Here is a 20,957-nt window from a genome sequence, read left to right on the forward strand (position 1 = left end):
TTTTAAGCTTCAAAACAAAACCACCACTGTTATCTTGTAAAAAAAGGATTCTTCTTTTTCTACTTGTAAAGGCAAAGACGACAGAAGATGCTAAAGAAGGGATCCTCTTCATGCAAGAAATGATCGAATATGCAAAAGAAACGGGAATCACTGACGGTGAGTTTTTTTTTTCAAAACTGTTTTTCTTTTCATATAACTGTTTTCTTTTCATTACCAAACTTTAATACAGGTTTAGGTAAAATCTTATTTGAAATTGAAGAAAATCTACTCAAAACAATCCGAATTAGTAAACCTAAAATTCTTGTTTGATAAATAATTTAGACTTAAAATTATACTATTTTTCACGTCATTCCACAATGATTTTCATCCCAGAAATTCAAAATTGTGTCTCTCTGAAAACTGCGCTACGGAGACTCTTCTGCCCCGAACACTCTGAAAATCACATAACCGTACGGCCTTGTAAATTTTCTTTCCATATTGCACAAACAGATCCTCATCATAGTTGATTTCTCGCTTCTTAATCCGCTCAAATAATAACACCATTGTCTTGCTCTTTACTAGACAGTAGAATTTAAACCCTGCCAGTTTTCCTCTATGGCACTCTTTTTCAATATCTATTTCCACCTCAGTTGATTGCGTATTGCCACCTTCCCTAGAAATTGTATTTATTCTTGCAGTCAGTGTATCATCGGGGTTATTTATTTTTTCCACACTTTTTATATCGTGTTCGAATGATTTGCATACAATTGTTTCACGCCCCTTAGCTATTGCAGCAAGTAATGAAGACAGGATGATTGTAGTTTTCCATAACATCTTTGCTGCCAACAATACATCGATCATGAAAGTACCAAGTATTCTTTAAAGGTTTTAGTTTTAATAACCTTTAAACTGAGTTTGGCTCGTTTAGGAACACTAAAATTCCCATGAATTTCAATTGAAATCTAAAAGCTCACGTCTTGATTTATCTTTCATCGGATATTGATCAATTTTCTTTTCGTCATGTTCACTGTGATACGGTCGAAAAGAATAAAACTGAGTTTTTGATTAATTGCTTAATATATATCCCTTTTGATTAGAGCAAAAATTACTAGTTACAATATTCTACAGTTTTTACAGTCCCTCCCTATCGATTATAAATGATTTTTCTTCGGTCCTTTGATAAAAATAAGCTGTTGGTTTGAAATCTCACAGGTACCCGAGCTTCTTTTTTTCTCAGTCGACTCTTTTTAATTCTTGATATTCGTGGCGTAATCTTTTATACGGAAACACCCGTACGTACTATTTAAAAAAAGGCTTAGTTTAAAAATGCGATTATTAGAAAAATATTAATTCAAAATTTGGTCAAGGTCAGATCATCATCTCTGTTATGGAAGTAACCTTGAGCTTCACTGATACTTCAGTTGTTTTTCTGAGGGTCGCCAAACGTGCTTAGTTGTTTTGAGCAGAGGAATGGAAAGAGATGGAAAAACAGCTTCTTGAAAACAATGGAAAGAGGGCTCGCCATATACCAGGTCTCTTGCCCTTAAGGGAGTTTATGTCGAGTTAATAGGTTTCTTTTGTTGTCGCTATAAAAAATCTACATAATTAGCGTGTTGCGACAAAATTCTTTTGTTTCAAGCCTGATTATGTGCAAACTTTTAGGGCTTATATTTTGGGTACACCTCTCCTATACGAAAAGGTACCTATATCTTCTTGCTCAGAATTCCCTAGCAATTCTACTGATATAACGGCATCATGACCGCATCATTATATGGAAAGCTAGAGCTCGAGGAAATTATAACTTCATCTTGGTTTTACTCGATTTCTGACAGTTTTACAAGAATCAATTTGATATCATTGCTTTAAGAATTTCTTTTGCTATACATTGGTAAAAATATTGCTCCTTATTCTTAAAAATTGAACTAGTAATCGGCGAAAAAGGAAAAACTAATTTTCATTTTTATCGTCAAATCATGTAGAAACCGTCCGATGTGTATGGCGAGCCGTCTTTTCTGGACTTTCATTTAATGACCTCTAATCAACGTTTTTACAATAGAATTTTCAATAGATGTGATCGTTGAACTTTGAATAATCAGAAAAGCTGTTTTTCCATCTCTTTACATTCCTCTGTTTTGAGTCAGAACTCGAATCTTCAAAAGCCTTATCATCGTAAAAATAGATTTCGAACCTCAGTTTTCAAAGTGCATGAAATTCATTCAATTTACTCTCATGTTACAAAAGTCGGCAGAAAACCTTGAATTTCAAAGAAATTTTCTTAGACCGACTTTCGGCTCTCGTTTAGACAGAAAATGCTAAAAAATTTATTCAAGGTTTTCTGCCGACTTTTGTAACATGAGAGTATATTGAATGAATTTCATGAAATGTAGAATCAAGGCTACTACCGAAAGAAATTGATAATTACAATTTGATTCAATTTAATTTCTGACACGAAAAAAAAATACTATGGCTAGCCCTCTTTTCTGGACTTTCATTTAATGACCTAATCAACGTTTTTACAATAGGATTTTCAATAGAAGTGATCGTTGAACTTTGAGTAATCAGAAAAGCTGTTTTTCCATCTCTTTACATTCCTCTGTTTAGAGTCAGAACCAATGAAGTATAACCCCGAAGGGCTAGAAGTCAATCTCCTTGGTAGGATTTGAAACCAACAAATCCTACCAAAGTTGCGCGGCCTTGAGCGGCTCGCCTGGTTTTTACACATATGACAGATTAAAACTAAAATTTACCGCTAAATTTCGAAAAAAATATCAATTGTAAACAAAGGAATTGCTAGATTCAATCTGTCGTCAAAAATGCGGCGCATTTTTTAAGGCTTCACTTTTTCTTGCCTGAGAAAGGTTAGAGATTGAACTCTAGCTCTTCGGGCTTTAAACTCAATGGTCAGAACTCGAATCTTCAAAAGCCTAATAATCGCAAAAATAGATTTCGAACCTCAGTTTTCAAAGTGCATGAAATTCATTCAATTTACTCTCATGTTACAAAAGTCGGCAGAAAACCTTGAATTTCAAATAAAATTTTCTTAGACCGACTTTCGGCTCTCGTTTAGACAGAATGCTAAAAATTTTATTCAAGGTTTTCTGCCGACTTTTGTAACATGAGAGTAAATTGAATGAATTTCATGAAATGTAGAATCAAGGCTACCGAAAGAAATTGATAATTACAATTTGATTCAATTTAATTTCTGACACGAAAAAAAATACCACGTCAAACAGAGTTATTGATTTTATGTGTAATAATGCCTAAATACAAATGAAATGAAACCATTTATCACACGTAAACAAATTAGAATCCTTCAATGGCCTGAGAATGTTCTCCAGAAAAGAAAGTTGAAAATGTATTTGAAGTGACGCTTATGCTACTTGTTCCACTCTCAGCGTCTTTTTGAAGAGACGTCTTCATCTTTGTTAATATTCGGTTAAACTTCTTTTTTGTCAGCAGGATGAATGGTGCATAGGGAATTCTATTGGTAACTCGAATGACATAATGTTTTCCGACACATTCCTTCGATCTACATCGTTTAAATAAAACCACTAAACTCTTGTTTTTCAGTCTGATTACGGAGTTTTTCCCAACTTCATTTCCGAAACAATAAATATAAGTAGCAGAGTATCTGTTAAAGTTGCAGGATTTCATATTTATCAGCTTTATAATCCTTCGATTGTTCTTGCAGTAAGTTAAATGAATGGTTCGGTCAAATTTTTTATTGAAGTTTAGTATTGTTCCGCTAGCTTGTTCACATTTTTTGCCGCTTATCCACCCGAAAACTATATGGTAGCATAAACAAAGCAATAGAAAAATTGTCTTTTTCATCATCTTGTCTTGGCATTAGACTGAACCATCACCTGGAAAACTTAAATTTAACTTGGTATGAGCTATTGCATTTTGATGGATAATACATTTATATGTCGTTTACACGTTTTTTTTTTTTATAAGAACAAACTATATAAGAACATAAGGCTTCGAGCCCAAAAATTTAAGAACATTCTAAGAACATACTAAGGCTTTGGAGACTTAAAAACATGCAATTTCTTAAGAAATTACATCAAAATGCTCAAAAAATGCTGAAAATAAGAACATTTTAAGAACATTTTTAGGCTTCAAATCCAAAAAACTAAGAACATCCGAAAGCTTCGAAAATTTTTGACGTTCTTATAAAAAAAAAACGTGTATTATAAAAGCCAAACCGATTTGACATAATGACCCTAGAGAGATGAGATATCAGACTGCTATCTTCCGCATTTACAAACTTTTCACTCGTCGTCTGACTTCACTTAAGCACCATCTAATATCAAAGTCATACATTATTATACACACTTTTTATGAGAAGCGCAAAAAGTGTTTTCAATCTTTCGTAATTTTCAGGTTTTTATGTTGAAACATCAGTTTACTATGATGTAGCACCATTCAGTATAATATATTTTACTGAAATGAAAAAATCAATGAAGCTAGATGAAGCCTTGAGTATGAAATATCGCAGGCTATACTATAATGATATTATATATTTAGTTAATAAAAACTATTAATATATTCATTATGTGAATGAGAAAAGCCATGAGATATTGCATATCTCCCAGCAGTGAGTTGTCCACGCTTTCTTATCCCATTTTCTGATGAATCAGTCTCTTTAACAGTTACTAGAATGAAGGGCTCATAAATGACATTTGTGTTTCGAAGCACAAAATCTTTATCTTTGCATTTCTTCGCTAGACAACGCTTGAACCAAATTATGAATTTCCTGCCAATGTGTTGTTGATCAATTTCTTTAACAATGCAATACATCGGAAATCCAGGGCGATCTTCTTCGTTTCTATAACATTTTCCCATCTGCACCAATTTCATCTCAATTTTGTTATTCTTGCAGAGCTCGATTTTAATGACGGACGTATTGTCGTTTTTACTTTTTATGATGATTCCGTTCGGGTTATTACATTTAATCCCTTTGGACCCATCAAATACCCCGAAAAATATGGTTATGAAAATCCACCAAAAGATTTTCATCTTTCTACCTGTTTTGCTTTCTGGAGTTTTTGACTTGTGTTATATGTGTTAGAATCTCAGTCTAGTTTATATTTGCGATTCCTCCCAAAATCATTGTTCTATATTCCCAGTCAATTTGAACTCTCCACCCTTTGATAACATGGTAATAGTTTACACATTTGAGTTCTCACCGACCTGGAATATATTTATTTTAAGGGCGTAACATTTCATTCAGGGTTTTTGCTTCGTTTTTGATAGGCTTGATATGAAAAATCAACTCTGGCGATTTCTAGATTCAAGGCCGGCGAATTATTACCAAGCGCAGTGTATTGATTAGCGTAAATATGAACTTGAGGTGGCGAACCGAACTTTTTGAACGGCGAGTTGTAAATTTTTTCGTGCCTTGGACCGGGCTTAAATAAGACCCCTGTTCATTAACAGAGAGAATAACTTAAAAATACTGACAAAACTATAGATAGTAGTCCGAGACCTAATTGATTTTTTTTTGCTCCATCATGCGCCCGACCTACTACACTTTTTAAAAGTACAATTTTGTAATAACACCAGGCTGAAAAAAACCAAAACATTAAAACAACTCGCTGTGTAAGCGGTAGTCTGGAATGAGTTTTAAACAAATAAAGGATAAAAGTGGAAGAAATTTGATAAAAAGATATGAAATACCTCAATTTGACCCAAAAATATGAGAATGGTAAGATAATTTACTGGTTCCTACAAAAATAGAGTGTACTCCACTGTGATCCCACAAAGAAGAAAAGTGAAAAATTAAAAATCTGTCTCCTGGAATTTCAACGAATTCTTCATGAATAAATAGCTAACATTAATTATTTGAAATATTGTTTTGCTTACCGTAACTTAAATGAACTGCAGACCGTGCCGCTTTGTGGAAGAATTTTGTCACCTGTAGACATTTTTGTCACTTTCCCCAGATCAAAATTTTTTAGACGGAAACATTTTTCTATTCGAAAACGAGGCCTAAAGGTTTTGAATGTAAATTCTTTTGGGGAGGATATCTTGATTACAGATACAAATTCCGTAAAACAATCAAAAGTCGAATATGACATTAAATTTAGCCTTGAATCGCATCTTGATATGACATCTTACTGATTTTTTCAGTATCATCATCGATACAGCACGGCTCTGATGTGTCGCGAACACAGAGTGCAATGTCTGGTAAGCGCTGTGACTTCCCTATCTAGGGGTAGGAAACTATCCCGGGATAGGGCCCAGTCCGATGAAGGACGAATAAATAAATTAATAAGCTTTTTAAAGATATGTGAATGTTATAGCCTAGTATGCTAAACGACTAAATTAAAAAGAGAGAGAGAGTTGGTTATGGCATTTTTTTTGGAAGGCTCAGTTATGCTTGAGCAACATTTTGGAATTAAGCTCAAATTATGGCTTGTGATGATGTTTGTTTTTTTAAGCTGGTTTATTTAAAATTGACATTATGACCAATGATCAATAATCAAAGCTGGTATATATGCTAATGATAAAAAACATGTATTATCCCATGTTACAGTCATAAAACACCTATACTACACTGTATAACATGGATTATAAACGACATAGTCTCTGAATGTGATCATTTTATTCTCTAAGTAGTTTTTTCAATAGCAGCAAACGGCTGGAAATGACAAATTATCTGTTCTGAAAGGCAACTTTCCCTGGAACGATTTATCTGTTCTTGAAAAAATGCAGGCTCCTGGAAATTTGTATTTGTTCTTAGTTTAAATTATAACTACTGGAAAAATTAATCTGTTCTTTCGTTCTTTTATTGAGCGCCTGAGATGCTCCTGGAAAAAAAGTAACTTCTCTTTATGTTTGGTCCTGGATTTTTTAGACAGGAGGCATCTAAGGTCTGCTGAAAAAGCAAATGTATTTTTTTCCTAATTTATTGCTCCTGGATTTTCAGATCAGATATTTCAAACTCCTTTCAAGATTTTATTGAAGTGCTTGAAAAGTAGCTGGCTCCTGGATTTTACTCCGAAATTCCCTCTCATAGAAAAAAGAACACATATTTTGAGAAATACCGTCGCTGGCTGCTTTTGTTTTTTTCATAACTTACAAACTTGATTGAATAGAACATAAATGATAGTTATTCTTAGTCAGTCTGCTGGATTGAATTACTGTCTGTTGAATTCGGTTCCTCCTTGATGGAAAGTCTTGATCCATAACCTGGAACGAATTGCTCCAAGCCGTTGTGCGGTTTCACTTTTCTTTCGTCTTGAACATTTTCAAATTCATCCTCCACCAAAAGAAAAGACGGCAAGTAAGCTATGTTATTGACTCGAACCGCTCTACCTAGGCATAATAGGTCATCAGTAGCGGACTTGCATGATTTAAGTAGAATAGCCACACAATAAGCAGGGAATCCTAGATGTTTTTCTTCATCTTCGAAACAATTCTTTTTTTTTATTTTAACAGTTTGGGTCTGTAAAACATTACTCTTGCAGAATGTCAATTTGATCTTCTCAGATTTTGGTGTTGCAACTTTTTTTTCAAATTTTGTGATAAAGCCATTGGTTTGATCACACGTGTCAGGAATGTGTGCACGTATGACTATTTTATAAAATGAAATCACCAAAAAGATGCAAGAAAGCTTCCACCACTGTGTTCGATAACGCCTAGCTCACTTTCTAGAATTTTTCCTATGAAAAAAGCTCTATCATAGGCCATGAAGACTAGCTATGCAATGCGAACAATCTGACATGGGAAAATTTAAGTATGACTATTTTAGTGAATAGAGACCAAATATAATTTTTGAGGTACCCCTTTTAAAATCGATCTTCTGAGACAACCTATAATGAATTCACCATCTCATGTTCTGATATTATTAATCACATAAATCATGTGTGGATTCTCCCAGAGAGAAAGAGAGAGAAAGCAAGCTTTTCGGACCTACCGAGCCGAGCCGAATGTGCCGTGCCCCTGATCTTCTAGATTGTTTGTCTTTTTTTCCAATATTTTTTAGGTTTCTCGTTTTTCGTTTCTGATTTAAGAATCAAAGCACGCTTTTTTTTACTTATAAACCACTTCTTCAAATAGAGTCCCACCTAAATTTATTGTTATAGAGAACGCGAGGAACGGAATTTTCATATTTTTAGCTTTTTTAGTTGTAGCTCTAAATTTTCACAACCTAAAGATTCATCATTGTGAACCGTTCTATCTCACCTTTGTATATTAACAGAACTCAGCAAGCCGCGACACGTCAAGATCGTTACAACGCCGCACAATAATTTGATGTTTAGTGGAGGTTATGCTCAATTCGGTCCTGATCTTGATCAACAAGCTATCCAAGTTAGTCACACACGTAACAATCATAAACGCTTTTAGTATTAACATCAAGGAAATCTACTAAACCCACTTGATGCTGCTTAGGCAATTTATGTATTTATGTATGTATAGTTTTTGGTGCCTAAACAATGGCTCTATTGTTTAAGAACAATAGAATGCTAACCATGTTGTGACCCTGATAAACAATTGCTGACCCTGATAGGCACTTGCTTTAAAAAAGATGTGTACTTATACTCCCAACATCAATCAAAATGTGTAGCCCAGAAAACTAGGTCGGTCTCTCAATTGGTTCATGGCGAGCCGTATCGGTACATGTAAGGACATGTAGGCGAAAAGTTCATCAATCTCTATTTTCAGGGTGAATTAGTACAAGCTGAGCCATTTAACTCATGTCAAAATATTGCAAACGCCGGAGATTTGATCAATCGTATTGTTGTCTTGCAACGTGGTGGTTGTATGTTTATTGATAAGGTAAAGTCGTCCTTCATTTGAAATCTCCAATTCTTCTTTTGAATATTTTTCAGTCAAGAAACCCTTAAAAATGATTCTCGAAGGTTTGGCAATTCTTCACGCTTATGCAGATTAGAATATTTGTTCTATGTTTTTAAATGACGATTTATTGAGACTCCGCTGTATAATTTAATTCTGTCTATTCGTTTCTGATTAAATATGTGATTTTATCTTTATACCCTTTTGCGGTTTTAGGCGCGACTTGTTGAAAAACTTGGAGCGATCGGTGCAATCATCGTCGATCATAACAAAGGTATAATCAAAAGCTAATAACGGATGTAGCAATTTGGTCAAAAAATTAAAAATTTAATTGTTAGTTTTTTAGTCCCCCAAAGCCTATATCTTTCACTTTTTAAGCTATTTTTTGAATGAAAATTTACTTTTTCTACTCTTGATACACGACTAATAATTCATTTATTTCTCTACAACAGGCACAACATTCGCTACTGCAGCCCCCTTCGGGATGAGTGGTGACGACAATCCGTCCAATGTTGGAATCCCTGCCATCTTCCTGTTCAATAAAGAAGGCGAAGAACTCGTACAACTCATGAACAAAGTTCGGAGAAATAGTAAACATTTAGTGGCCATCCTGCACGGGAAAACACCTCCTAAAGTTCCCAAACAAGGTATAAATTCAGATTCTAAGTAAGATGACAAGTGAAACAGATCAACTCTACCGATCCTGAATATCATCCATGAATATTAAATGAACGGAATGTAGTACCGTAAGGGAAGAAATTTTCGCAAATCCGCGAAATTAAATTCCGCGAAACACGAATATTCTCATGATTGAAAAATCAGCGATAAAATTGGTCTTTTTCAGGTAAAATAGGACATATTTTAAACAAAAAACCCTCTCAACCGCGAAATTAAATTTCGCGAAAGGTCCGAATTTTGAGAATTTTGAGAAGATTTCTCCCCTTAATAGTCTAAAGAATACGGAAAACATGAGGGAAATAAAGGCAAAATGTTTTCGAGGCAGCATTAATCTGTTATAAACTTTAAAACCTCTAAATGTACGCTTAAATTTTACTCCACGCACTTATACAACAGTCTGTTAAAAGCACTGCAATCATACTTCACATAAGGTTGATCTTTTCGTTCAACTTTCCTTTATCTAGACGAGAAGCTTATAATTCCGAAAGAAGAGCAGGAAGTGAACTTCGCATCTAAGCTAGATGATAGTGTGTTCGCAGACACCAAATCAGACGTCGAATTCACCTTAAACGGACAAAAGGTACTTCACCTTTTATTCTGGTCACAACTTGCAACTTGCCTAAAAATTTAAAATTCTAAATATTTAAACTCTTAATAAGTTTGTTCACAATTCTATAACTTTGATAATTGTGATGTATTCACAAAGAAGTATTTTTCCTTGTTCGTCTGAAGTTTTTGGTTTAAAAACTACAGTTAAAGGTTTTATTTTTAAATAAGAGTGATATCGTTTGCTTACTCATCAAGCTTTTTCACATTGATTGACACGGATGTGAAACAAGATTCGTCAGAAAGAGGAAAAAACAACATTATTTTGCTTATATCAGCTCAATATAACAAAAGGCAGACACTTTCCTGATATGAAATATGTGTCTGATATGAAACGGGAGCACTTACGTAAAAAACCTTTAACGCTCTCCTATACAATTTTCAAACGACAGAAAATCTATTTCAGAGAGTACATCACACTATCTAGCTAAAGGGACCGACGTTTTAGTTCCATTTACTGAGGTTCGGATCTGGAGATTCGAATTGACTAAATAATCTAAAAGTCGATTTTATTTTATTTACACACAGATAAAAACGGTCATTAGCGAATACGTTGGTGCGAACGAAAATGGTATTAAGAAGAAGTTCACTCGAACTAAAGTGGAACGGTGTCCAGCAGACGAATGCGATAAAGCAAAAACTAAAATCGCAACTTCGACTGTCGAGAAAGATTATGATGAAACTGCAGAAGGGGTAGAAGCTGATCGGATTAATCGAGTCGCACGTGGTCTCGATGAGAGTTATATCGATGATGCTCTATCGGATCTGGTTAAGAAACAATTGTCAAGGGAGGATTTGTTGAGTAGCACTACAGACGAGGAACTGATATGTACTTCAGCCGGATGCTTTAGTTCACTAGACGATATACGACACGTACAACATTTAGCGGATACTATACAACGGATCCAGGCTAGATTGAGTGAGAATCGTGTGGAACAGACGCTAGATAAAATGCGAGATGATATTAGCAGTAATATTGAAAAGACTTTACGTGGTATGAAAGACGGAGGAGAAACTACGACACCACCGACGACGACGGCGACGCAAGAAAGGACTGGAAACGAGGGGATTGAGAACGAGGGCGATTCTGATAGGAAGAAATTGGATGGGGAATTATGATGGAATTTAAATCAAGTTCTCACTGTGTGAAATGGTTGATAAAGAAAGCAATCAACAGTCTTCCTCCTAGATCAGTTGATCAGCGCCATGTCAAAACGACGTCACTCGAAGAATCCGCTTGAAGAATTCCGGTGAAATATTAGGTGGATTTTAAAGATAGAGTCCTTTATTCATTTTTATGGGGTAGATAGTCGGTTTTATATTCACAGTTTAACTCATCATTAGCAACAAGAAATTAGCTCTTCTCGTGAAATTTTAAAATTTGATCTCGTCTTTGTACGGTTTAGTCGATATTTCCAAGACATCGTTTTTCTTTGTCTGCAATGGGCTATTTCAGAAAAAATTCGTACCCCTATGTTGAAGGGTCTTCTTTGGGAAAAGCCACCTCTTGTATTTTGTTGTCCAGGACCCCTTGGATTTGTTCTCTTTTTTTTTTGCAACACTGTATTTCCGACTTCGTTGTCTGACCGACCACTCTTGATCTTCAACTTTATTTTACAGCCTACCCTGGATTTCCTACCTAATTTTACTGACCACTCAGGATTTTTACACTCGAAAAACCAGACTCCCTTGGATTTTTTATTTTCCAGACCACCCTGGACGATACACCTCCTCAGGGGTTCAGACTTTTTTTGGAATAGCCCAATATCAATCCTAAAGCAAATACTTTCACTGACTAACGCTACTAAAACTCAATTTTAGATAGTTTTCTATTTAATATCGGAATTTAGATTGGAGCTGTAAGTATCAAAATTCTATCAAATTTAGTCTAATTTTTTTTTCTATTTATACATAATTATGTAGAAAATGTTTTATTTGTATTTTATAGAGTTAAACTTTCTTTGCTATATGTTTTGGAACGATACTTTCACAATGTAGCTTTCAAAAGCACACCCGTTTCGGTGATAGCCTTTTAGCCAATTGGTCAAAAAATAAAGGAGGTAAATGCGCATTTGGATGGAAAGATATCCATTACTTTCAAGCTCAAAAAATCCAATGGGATTTTCAAACATTGAACAAATTTCTCTACTGGGATAAGTGTTCAGGGTATTTTTGCAATGGCAAAATATTTCTGGATATTCTACTCGCTAGGAACGAGTATTCCAGTTTTTTTTTCCTTGTGAAGGTCTGTACTACAGGGGTGTTTCGAAGAAGGGAAAGATGCATTTTCAAAATATTCATATTCAAAAAAATACTCACAATCACAGTCAAAATGCTAGGCTTCGAACTATACAGAACTCTTAAAAACGATACTAAGAATCTTTTTCCTCAATTTGATAAACTTCTAAAACCAATGGTTAGGGAAGATAGAATACCTGAGTAACTTTTTTGCTAAGTTGAATAAATATTCTCTTCCTTGAAGAATGTACAAGTATTCCTAATCTCTGGATTTATAAATGAATTATTATAAATTATCTTGTTCAGGGTTTTGTAAAATTATTTAGCAAATTATTTTTATAGTTTCTTATTCTGGAAATTTGTATGAAAGAAAAAGACCTGAAAATAAAGAAATCAAAAGAAGGTAAAATACACAATATGTTGATTATATTATTCCACAGATTCCCAACGAACTTTCACACAAAAGACTTAATCAGGGAATCGATTTTTCTCAAAGAGACATATTTCCAAGAGATCAAAATCGAGGGGACAAGCTGGAGTTTTTACAAGCTCTTATTTGATTTGGTTGGTCGTTAAGATGTAATAAAAGAATCTTATTACTTTTTCTAAAGAACGCTTCATCTCTATCACTTTAAATGACCAATTGGTGAAGTATCTTTTAAAAATCCAGCTCATCCCAAATCGAGAGACTTGCAACAAACTTAGATTCATGATGAAACTTGCTAAAAACAGATCTTTTATTCCCAAGTGATCAATCAAATTCCAACGAGACTTGCTACGAACCAATTAAATTCCCAAAAGACTTACCCAAGAGACTTGCTCAAAATGGATTAATCATTCCCAAAAGACTTGCTTCCTCCCTAGAGATCAATGAAATTCCCAAGAGACTTGCTCAAAATGGATCAATTATTCCAAGAGACTTCCCACAAATTGATCATTACCAAGAGATTCCAAAGGAAATGTCTCGTAAGAAATCGGAATATTCCAAAGTGACTATACTCAAGAAACTACCCAAGGATAGATTATTCCCAAGAGAGTGACTCCGAGATCAATTACTCCCTATTGATGAATTATTCCAAAAGGCAAAGGGGTTCCCGTGTTCCCGAAAAAAATGAATCGAGTTTGAACATGTAATCGAGTAAATAAGTTCTTAGGTGAGTTAAGGCATGTCCCAAATATATTTTGCGTGACGCACACCGCTTTCCATTATTCCTTAACTCTCATATATAGCTCAAAACAATCGTATCAACGAGAGGATTTCGAAAAGTGCTGGGTCAAAAATTTACATTAAGTCAATCTGAAGATGTCGGTCAAAAACTGATTTCGACGTTATAAAATACATCGAAAAAAACTCGTCATGAGTAAGATTCAAATTCAGATTTTTCACGAAGTCCAAAAAACCCTATTGTTGAGCATTTTTGGGCCCAAAATTTTTTTTTCTCGAAAAAATGAGCTTCATATTTAGCACACTGTTATTCTACGTCTTTGTACAAAAAATTAGGAAAAATATTTATAGGACCTCCAGGTAGGTCCAAAAATCTTAACCCGTTGTTGTGTTTCAACTCGATACTTTTAAAGGACACCCTGTACAAAATCTCAAGCGTTTAGTTTGATGGTATAAAATAATATTTTGTGTGCTCGAAAAACGACGATAAAATACAAAATAATTTCAATTATATAAATATCTGCCTATAAATATTCTTAAGTTACTCAAAACCGAAAAATGACATTCTAGATAATTATTCCAGATTGGTGGCAAGCTTATAAACCCGGGCACATATTTATATTGAGATACAAAACTCCATTCTCAAAAATGGTAATTTTTAGCCAGAAGTACAAAAAAGCAAAGTGTAAGAACACCCCAAAACTGCTAAAAAATACAAACATTTCGCCGAAACAAAAGCGGTATTTGGTTAAAATATCAACGGGATTACGGGATTCTTCCGAAAATGTAACGGGATTTCCAGATTTTAGAGACCATCGGATGCCCCCCCCCCACTTTAAAAAACCCATACACCATATCTCATACAACATTTATCTCCGGTAATGGCCTATCATTTAAAATCCTTTCATATTGAAATCGAGTTAAGTCAATATCAACATATTTCCCTTCCAATATTAATTCACTGATCGCATTTCCAGCCGCTGGAGATTGTTGTATACCATGTCCACTGAAACCATTTATGAAATACAGATTCTGGATGTGTGGGTGTGGACCAATCACACAGTTCTGATCCAACGTATTATAATCATAATAACCTGCCCATGAATGACAAACCTATGAAGATGAAATCACAAGAATTATATAAACCTTTGATCCACGATTTTGTGACGTGATGATTTATACAGGAACACTCAAAATAGCCTGGGTGTTTACCACTAGCTTTATTGTTTAAATTCAACATTAGTGGTGTTGAAATGGTCTTTTCAACGAATTAGTAGAAACTTTAATAGGATGGGCAGTCTAGCTCGCTATAATTCTAAAAACTCTAAAGGAATTCATTTTCCCCTCAATTCAATGATACATAACAGTCTGTTCCTGTAAAGAATCCTGCATTATAACATGCATGCGTAATTTGTCGTTATTTTAACCATATGTAGTTTATCTTTGAAATAAACAAAGAGGAATCAAAACTTTGAGGTGGAGGAACTAACCGGGTCGGGGTTGTAGATGGGGAAAATTTTCCGAAGTCGCTATTTCTGTCTATTTTTTGTAAAGGAAGGATTCTTTAGATCAGCTCCCTCTGAAATGCGAAAGGCCACTTTCTCCATACATGTGACATAAACTATTACAGATCTATGGAGTCTCCATAACTCGAACACGCACGGGGAACACAAATTTGTTCGAGCTATGGGAATTTCGATTTAGACGTTTACAACACATTTTTGTCAACTGAAAGGAAGAAAAAACTTTTTCGAGTTAAGGAGACATTTGAGGTTCGAGTTAAGTATAATCTTTGATATTTGGAAAGATAAGACCAAACCATTTTTATAAGCAATCTATTCATACCTTCAACTCTTCCATACCACGATATCGTTCAGCAAGGATGGGCCATAAAAAACTTTCAAAGTAATCGTAATCGACATCCAAGTTGGAAATGTCGGGTTCCTCATCCTGCGAAAAAAGTAAACAGAGTTTACTTAAATCGGTAGTAATCATTTCTTTGTAGTGCAGGTTGACGCTGGTTAACATACTATCTAGACTGAATCGCAGACCTCTACAAAACCGCAGGTAGTATCTATAAGAAGCACGAATTCGTTAGAGGATGCCAGCAGCCTACAAACTATCGTTATCAGACTTCTGCACGAATACACGTTTTTTTTAAGAAACACACTTTTAAGAAACATGAGACTCATAATGCCTAAAAACTAAGAAACATCTAATAAACATGCTGAGGCTGAGAATGAGAAAATAATATTTTTTAATTCGGTTTTTTTAAGAACCTTCCAATCCAGCCTTTCATGAGATTGATTATGTTAAAAAGTTTAGAAACATGATTTCTTAAGAAACATCGAGGCTGCTTGGTAAAATCAGTTTCTTAAAAAAAAAACCTGTATATAAATACACTTAAATCTTCAAATTCGTGAAATTAAGTACTTATGCAAAACTATTCTAGGACGTATCGCCGAAAATCTCACCAAAAGCTTATTTATGACTGTGTAAATTACAGATTTCTGATTTTGCTCCATTGGGCTATTCCAAAAAAAAATTTGTACCCCCTATGTTGAGAAGTTCTTTTTTTTTAAATGTGACCCCCCTGGATTTTTCAATTTTTCAGAACTCCCTTTTTCCTCCTATTTCTTTGGACCACCCTGGATTTTCAACCCGATTTTACTGACCACCCTGGATTTTATCATTCAAAAAACCACCCTGGACGTCACTCTTCCTCGACATAGGGGGTACAGAATATAACTGGAATAGCCCATTTGAAGATTCGCTGCGGTGCTGAGTATTACAAGCGATCGATTAAAGCATAAATCATCCTATTTAATCATTCTATGAAAAAATAACCATTGCATACCTCTTCTGGGCTGCATCCACAAAGATATCTTGTTCCAGTCTGTCCGTCCGGTTTAAAATAAACGCCGGTCGGGTCCACAGTAAGCGGAGCTGCCCTTCCAGGACCTTTTGGACAATCGAAAGCAAAAACATATCGTTTTCTTGGCACAACAGGTAAATGGAGGTTAATTTTGGACATGAGTTCACCAGCCCAAGGACCAGCTGCATTCACCAGAGAATCGCATTCTATATTCATCGCTTGACCATCGCAATCTACCTGGTAAACCAAGAGATATTCTAGAAAAGATCACGATTAAGATTGGGTTCCGTACCAAAACCAAATGAAGTAGTCTGAGGGCTAATTCAGACATAGGGGGTGGTGGTTCTGACATCCATACAGGGGGTGGACGAACATTTCCAGAGGTTTATCTGAGAAAAAATTACAGGGCGCGTTTTTTCATTTTTCTAAGGGGGGGGGCTGTAAAAAGTTATTCTAAAATTTCCAGGGTGTAAAAGACTGATTTTAGTTCGTCCACCCTCGCTTTAAGGTATGAAAAAAAATTTTCCAAGAGTATTTCTGCAAACTTTGCCATTTCCAGGGGTTATCCACACATTTTAAAAGGTCCGTCCACTCCCCTGTATGGTTTTATATAGAACAGCCCAATAATAAGTAACAATAACTGATATTATCTCGTAACCATAACTGATATTATCCCGTAACCATAACCATATTATTAATATGACACGCATATTACTGTCTTACACGGATCATGAACGACTCCAGTCTACAACTGAATCCATTCTATTGGTTAGATTGATTCAAAAACGAACCGATGGCTCTAATTATTTTCAGGCACAATGATTAAAACTACGTCCTCTGACCATTTCGTGATTCTAAGAGCCTGTACTTTCTGCAGTTGTTTAAGAGGTCTGCAATTTAGTCTTTAAAAGTCGGCGTAAAAACTGTAATTTCATATAATTATGTACGAATGTATTTACAGTAATGCCCTTGACAGTGGTACCAACATCAATCTTTTGGCAATCTCCTTTGATATAATGTACACCGATTTGTTCTGCTTTCTTCTTGAAAGCTTGCAATAAACACCAACCATCAAAACTGCCCTCCTTTTCTCCAGAGTCTATGGAAAATGAAAAACGCATTAAACAAGCAAGAATCACCGATCATTACCTGTACCATATTAGCAATTTAAAGACATGCTTTGCGACGCATGTCTATCCGATGAATAGAAACTTATCTTCTACTGTGTCCAATGTAATACTCCTGTCTCCCGAAGAGACGCCCCCCCCCGCTAATTGTTAAAAGAAAAAAATCCATCCCCCGCTCTTATTAAGACCCCCCCCTGCTAATTAAATTCGAATAATTCAATATTTTTTTTCAGTGTAGATATTTCCTTTTTGCAAGTATTGGTTCTTACTTTACGTGTTCATTTGCAAAAGTTTCTTTTTTTGTTGCTGAAATTTATATCAATTAAAAAAATTCTGTCTTCAAATTACCCCCCTCTTATTCCATCCCCCCCCATTGAGTTTCAAGCCCGAAGGGCTAGAGGTCAATCTCTAACCTTTCTCAGGCAAGAAAAATTGAAGCCTTAAAATATGCGCCGTATTTTTGATGACGGATTGAATCTAGCAATTCCTTTGTTTTCGAGTGATATATTTTTCGAAATTAAGCGGTAAATTTTAGTTTCAATCTGTTATTTGTGTAAAAACCAGGCGGGTCGCTCAAGGCCGCGCAACTTTGGTAGGATTTGTTGGCTTCAAATCCTACCAAAGAGATTGACCTCTAGCCCTTCGGGCTTGAAACTCAATGATCCCCCCCCCCCCCCCGCTTATTAGAATTTAAAACATTTTCCTATCCCCCCTGCTTATTCGGACCCCCCGTCTATTCAGGAGACAAGAGTAATTTAGCAAGGTCAGTAGGAGTTAAAGTTAAGTTAAGAAAAAGAAAAACTTACGGAACCCAAAAAGAACGCATTTAAAATGTGGGGATGAAAATGTCTATCAAAAGTGTGCAGTGTAGTTTTCCTCGTTGAACTTTGAACTTGAGAACAAAATCAATATTCAAGTGGGGCTGAAAGGGTGTTCTTTTCCTCGGGTACAAAATAATTCTAAAAATATTCCAGTGGGCGGAAGTGCAACTAGGTCAGTCACTGATACAGAGGTGATTTACTGTGAAAAGATTGGCTTACAAATATTAGCAGCAGCGATACCATCGGTATTAACCCATTCAAAATATTTATGAATTTCGTCTGACCCTACTGATTTGATGTCCACACCACAATTTCTAAAGAGACAAAAGATCATATTTGAAATCACTGGAATTCTGAGAAAAACTTTCCGCCTGCAGTCAAAATCGATTCTAAAGTTTCCTTGCCTAGAAGATAGGATAGAACGTCAATCATTTCCTAACTTATCCTTAATCCTTCTATTTGATTGGTCGGCTTTTGGAAAATACAGAAATCAAGTGCTATTTCTCTAGTCCTCAATAAGACCCAAAAAAGAGCTCATGGAGATATTTTGCGACTAAGAAGTCAGTAAAAACAAAACAATTTCATACTTTTGAATTTCTGCATTGGATTTCAATATATCAACACCAGATTCTGTAGCCAAGAATAAGTAGGAAGATTTGAAAAAGGATATACAAGGTTCTTCACCATCGATGGATAAATATTGGTCAATGTTTTTCATGAAATGGCTGCTCCATTGTGACAAACGTATATTCTCTGGTGTTGAGAATTGCTCGCGAACGCCTCCCACTGATAAAGAACTGGACGATTTTGAATACTAGAAAGAAAGATAAATAAAGCTGAGAATCTCATGGTTGATTGAAATTCGATTGACGTTTTCGTGAAATTCTGAGTAAATTAAACCCTCGGTCAAATTTCGAAATGTTTTAAATTTCCCTCGTTCCACTCGAGAAATTTATCCCGAATTTCCCTTGTAACCATGAGATTACTAGTACTTCTTCAGTTTTAGTTCAATTAATTCATGGGACCCACGACCATTTGGCTTGCAAACAACGCATACCATTAAAGAACTGGACGCTTTCAAATACTATAAAGAATATAAAACAGAAACATTAAAAGAGTTCACGGAGAAGGATAAGAACGTAATTTTGGAATAAGGCTTTTACAATAAAAGCGAGGAACTCGACCAAAGTCTCTTAGTTTACTTTTCCATTCTGATAGCACTAAAAAGCGATGCAAATGGCTTTTGGTACGAGAACCCCAAAAGCGTTTTCACCGTCATACCTTGGGATCGCCTTCCACAACTGCAACGTTTAATGAAGGTGCTTTATGTTTGAGAAAGAATGCTGAAGATGAACCCATCACTCCACCACCAACAATCACCACATCATAATGGATCTGTCTTTTCAATAACCATGTTTTCAAATGTTGGTTATATTGACACTGGTTAGTGGCGATTTTCTTGGTATTTGTTAATGTTTTTCTTAGTAGCAGCATTTTTATTAGTACCTGTTAGTATAGTTAAGTAAACAGAATTAAAAACAGACGATGTCAATGAAGACACGAAATGACTAAATGATACAATCACTACATCACAATGCAAAAAGCATGACTTCTGGTCATGTTCTTTATGGTAAGTATCGAGTTTAGATAAAAATTTTCTTGGTATTTTTCTCTCAAGCTTTTAATTAGTATCCTATCAGTAGTGAAATGAGTAGGACGAAATATAATGCAGTAAATGGGGGTTTAAAAAAGGTGGTCTTCATGGACAATAAGCTTTGGAAGTTCCTCAACTGTCTCTTTCAACCTGCCTTCTTCAATGAACTCCCGAAAGGAATCCCATCGTATTCCAAAAGTAGCTCTTACTAGAAAAGAAATACCACAACATCAGACAAACTATGAACAAACTAAATTTACAACATCCAGCAAGCCTTCTACACACTTCAATTCAATGAATTAAATGTTGAAAAATTAATTAATGAAAATGTCAAAACATAACTGTCTTCTATCTGCCTTCTTAATCTCATTTCTCTTCTCCCTTTAAGAAAATTGTCCATCAAATAAATTCATACATTTTATATCATAGGTCATCTTAAAACCATACCATTCGCGAACTATGGATAGTAGAAGCATCTACCGACTAGTGAACTGAAAAATTCTGCATAGTCGAACATTTGAATCTCACTGGGCTAAATACTCAATATAACTTAAGAACTGTTTCGTCTTATTCAGGGTCCAAAATTTTCATATCAATCGCATGCGAATATTGTTCAAAAATCTTCATTTCATCCACAACTCATTCCCAGGCTTCAAAAACCAAAATGAACAAAACATGAAAAATAACCCCTGTACACGTTTTTTTTATAGGAACAAACTATATAAGAACATAAGGCTTCGAGGCCTAAATATTTAAGAACATTCTAAGAACATTCTAAGACTTTGGAGACTTAAAAACATGCATTTTCTTAAGAAATTACATCAAAATGCTGAAAATAAGAAAATTTTAAGAACATTTTTAGGCTTCAAATCCAAAAAACTAAGAACATCCGAAGGCTTCGAAATTTTCTGACGTTCTTATAAAAAAAAACGTGTATGTATAATCTATCTCAGATCAAATCACTAATTTACTCCGTGTAGCAATATGTGCTAAGGCCTCGTTGATAGACTGG

At 35.1% G+C, this 20,957-nt stretch overlaps 2 protein-coding genes across 3 annotated transcripts in view; one reads left to right on the forward strand and one right to left on the reverse strand.

Moving 5' to 3' along the window:
• The window catches only part of LOC136799707 (ER degradation-enhancing alpha-mannosidase-like protein 3), a 28,069-nt gene extending 16,628 nt beyond the window's left edge, over positions 1-11,441 (forward strand). Inside the window, exons 17-23 of one of the 2 annotated variants that reach the window (XM_067056418.1) lie at positions 72-156; positions 8,186-8,295; positions 8,650-8,763; positions 8,998-9,055; positions 9,234-9,428; positions 9,924-10,039; positions 10,594-11,441. In XM_067056418.1, coding sequence (XP_066912519.1) covers positions 72-156; positions 8,186-8,295; positions 8,650-8,763; positions 8,998-9,055; positions 9,234-9,428; positions 9,924-10,039; positions 10,594-11,184 — 1,269 coding nt within the window. In that variant the 3' untranslated portion in view covers positions 11,185-11,441. The remainder of the gene's footprint in view (positions 1-71; positions 157-8,185; positions 8,296-8,649; positions 8,764-8,997; positions 9,056-9,233; positions 9,429-9,923; positions 10,040-10,593) is intronic. The other variant, XM_067056420.1, reaches the window with a different exon arrangement.
• Positions 11,442-14,140: 2,699 nt separating this feature from the next.
• Positions 14,141-19,794, reverse strand: LOC136799708 (FAD-dependent oxidoreductase domain-containing protein 1-like). The gene is made up of 7 exons (XM_067056421.1): positions 19,573-19,794; positions 18,879-19,105; positions 18,511-18,605; positions 17,303-17,442; positions 16,326-16,580; positions 15,314-15,418; positions 14,141-14,581 (listed from the first exon to the last, which is right to left on the reverse strand). Exons 1-7 carry the CDS (start codon positions 19,783-19,785, stop codon positions 14,327-14,329), a joined length of 1,290 nt encoding a protein of 429 aa, XP_066912522.1. The 5' UTR covers positions 19,786-19,794; the 3' UTR covers positions 14,141-14,326.
• Between the last annotated feature and the right edge of the window lie 1,163 nt (positions 19,795-20,957).

This window comes from Clytia hemisphaerica, unplaced genomic scaffold, assembly GCF_902728285.1.
Source record: "Clytia hemisphaerica strain Z4C2 unplaced genomic scaffold, Clytia hemisphaerica genome assembly, whole genome shotgun sequence".
Taxonomy (NCBI): Eukaryota; Metazoa; Cnidaria; class Hydrozoa; order Leptothecata; family Clytiidae; genus Clytia; species Clytia hemisphaerica.

Coding starts and splice junctions, on each gene's coding strand:
- LOC136799708 (XM_067056421.1), bottom strand. CDS start 19,785: ATGCTGCTACTAAGAAAAACATTAACAAATACCAAGAAAATCGCCACT. Junction 19,106..19,572: donor TTGTGGAAGGCGATCCCAAG/GTATGACGGTGA, acceptor CTTTCTTTCTAG/TATTCAAAATCGTCCAGTTC. Junction 16,581..17,302: donor CCACTGTCAAGGGCATTACT/GTAAATACATTC, acceptor TTGGTTTACCAG/GTAGATTGCGATGGTCAAGC.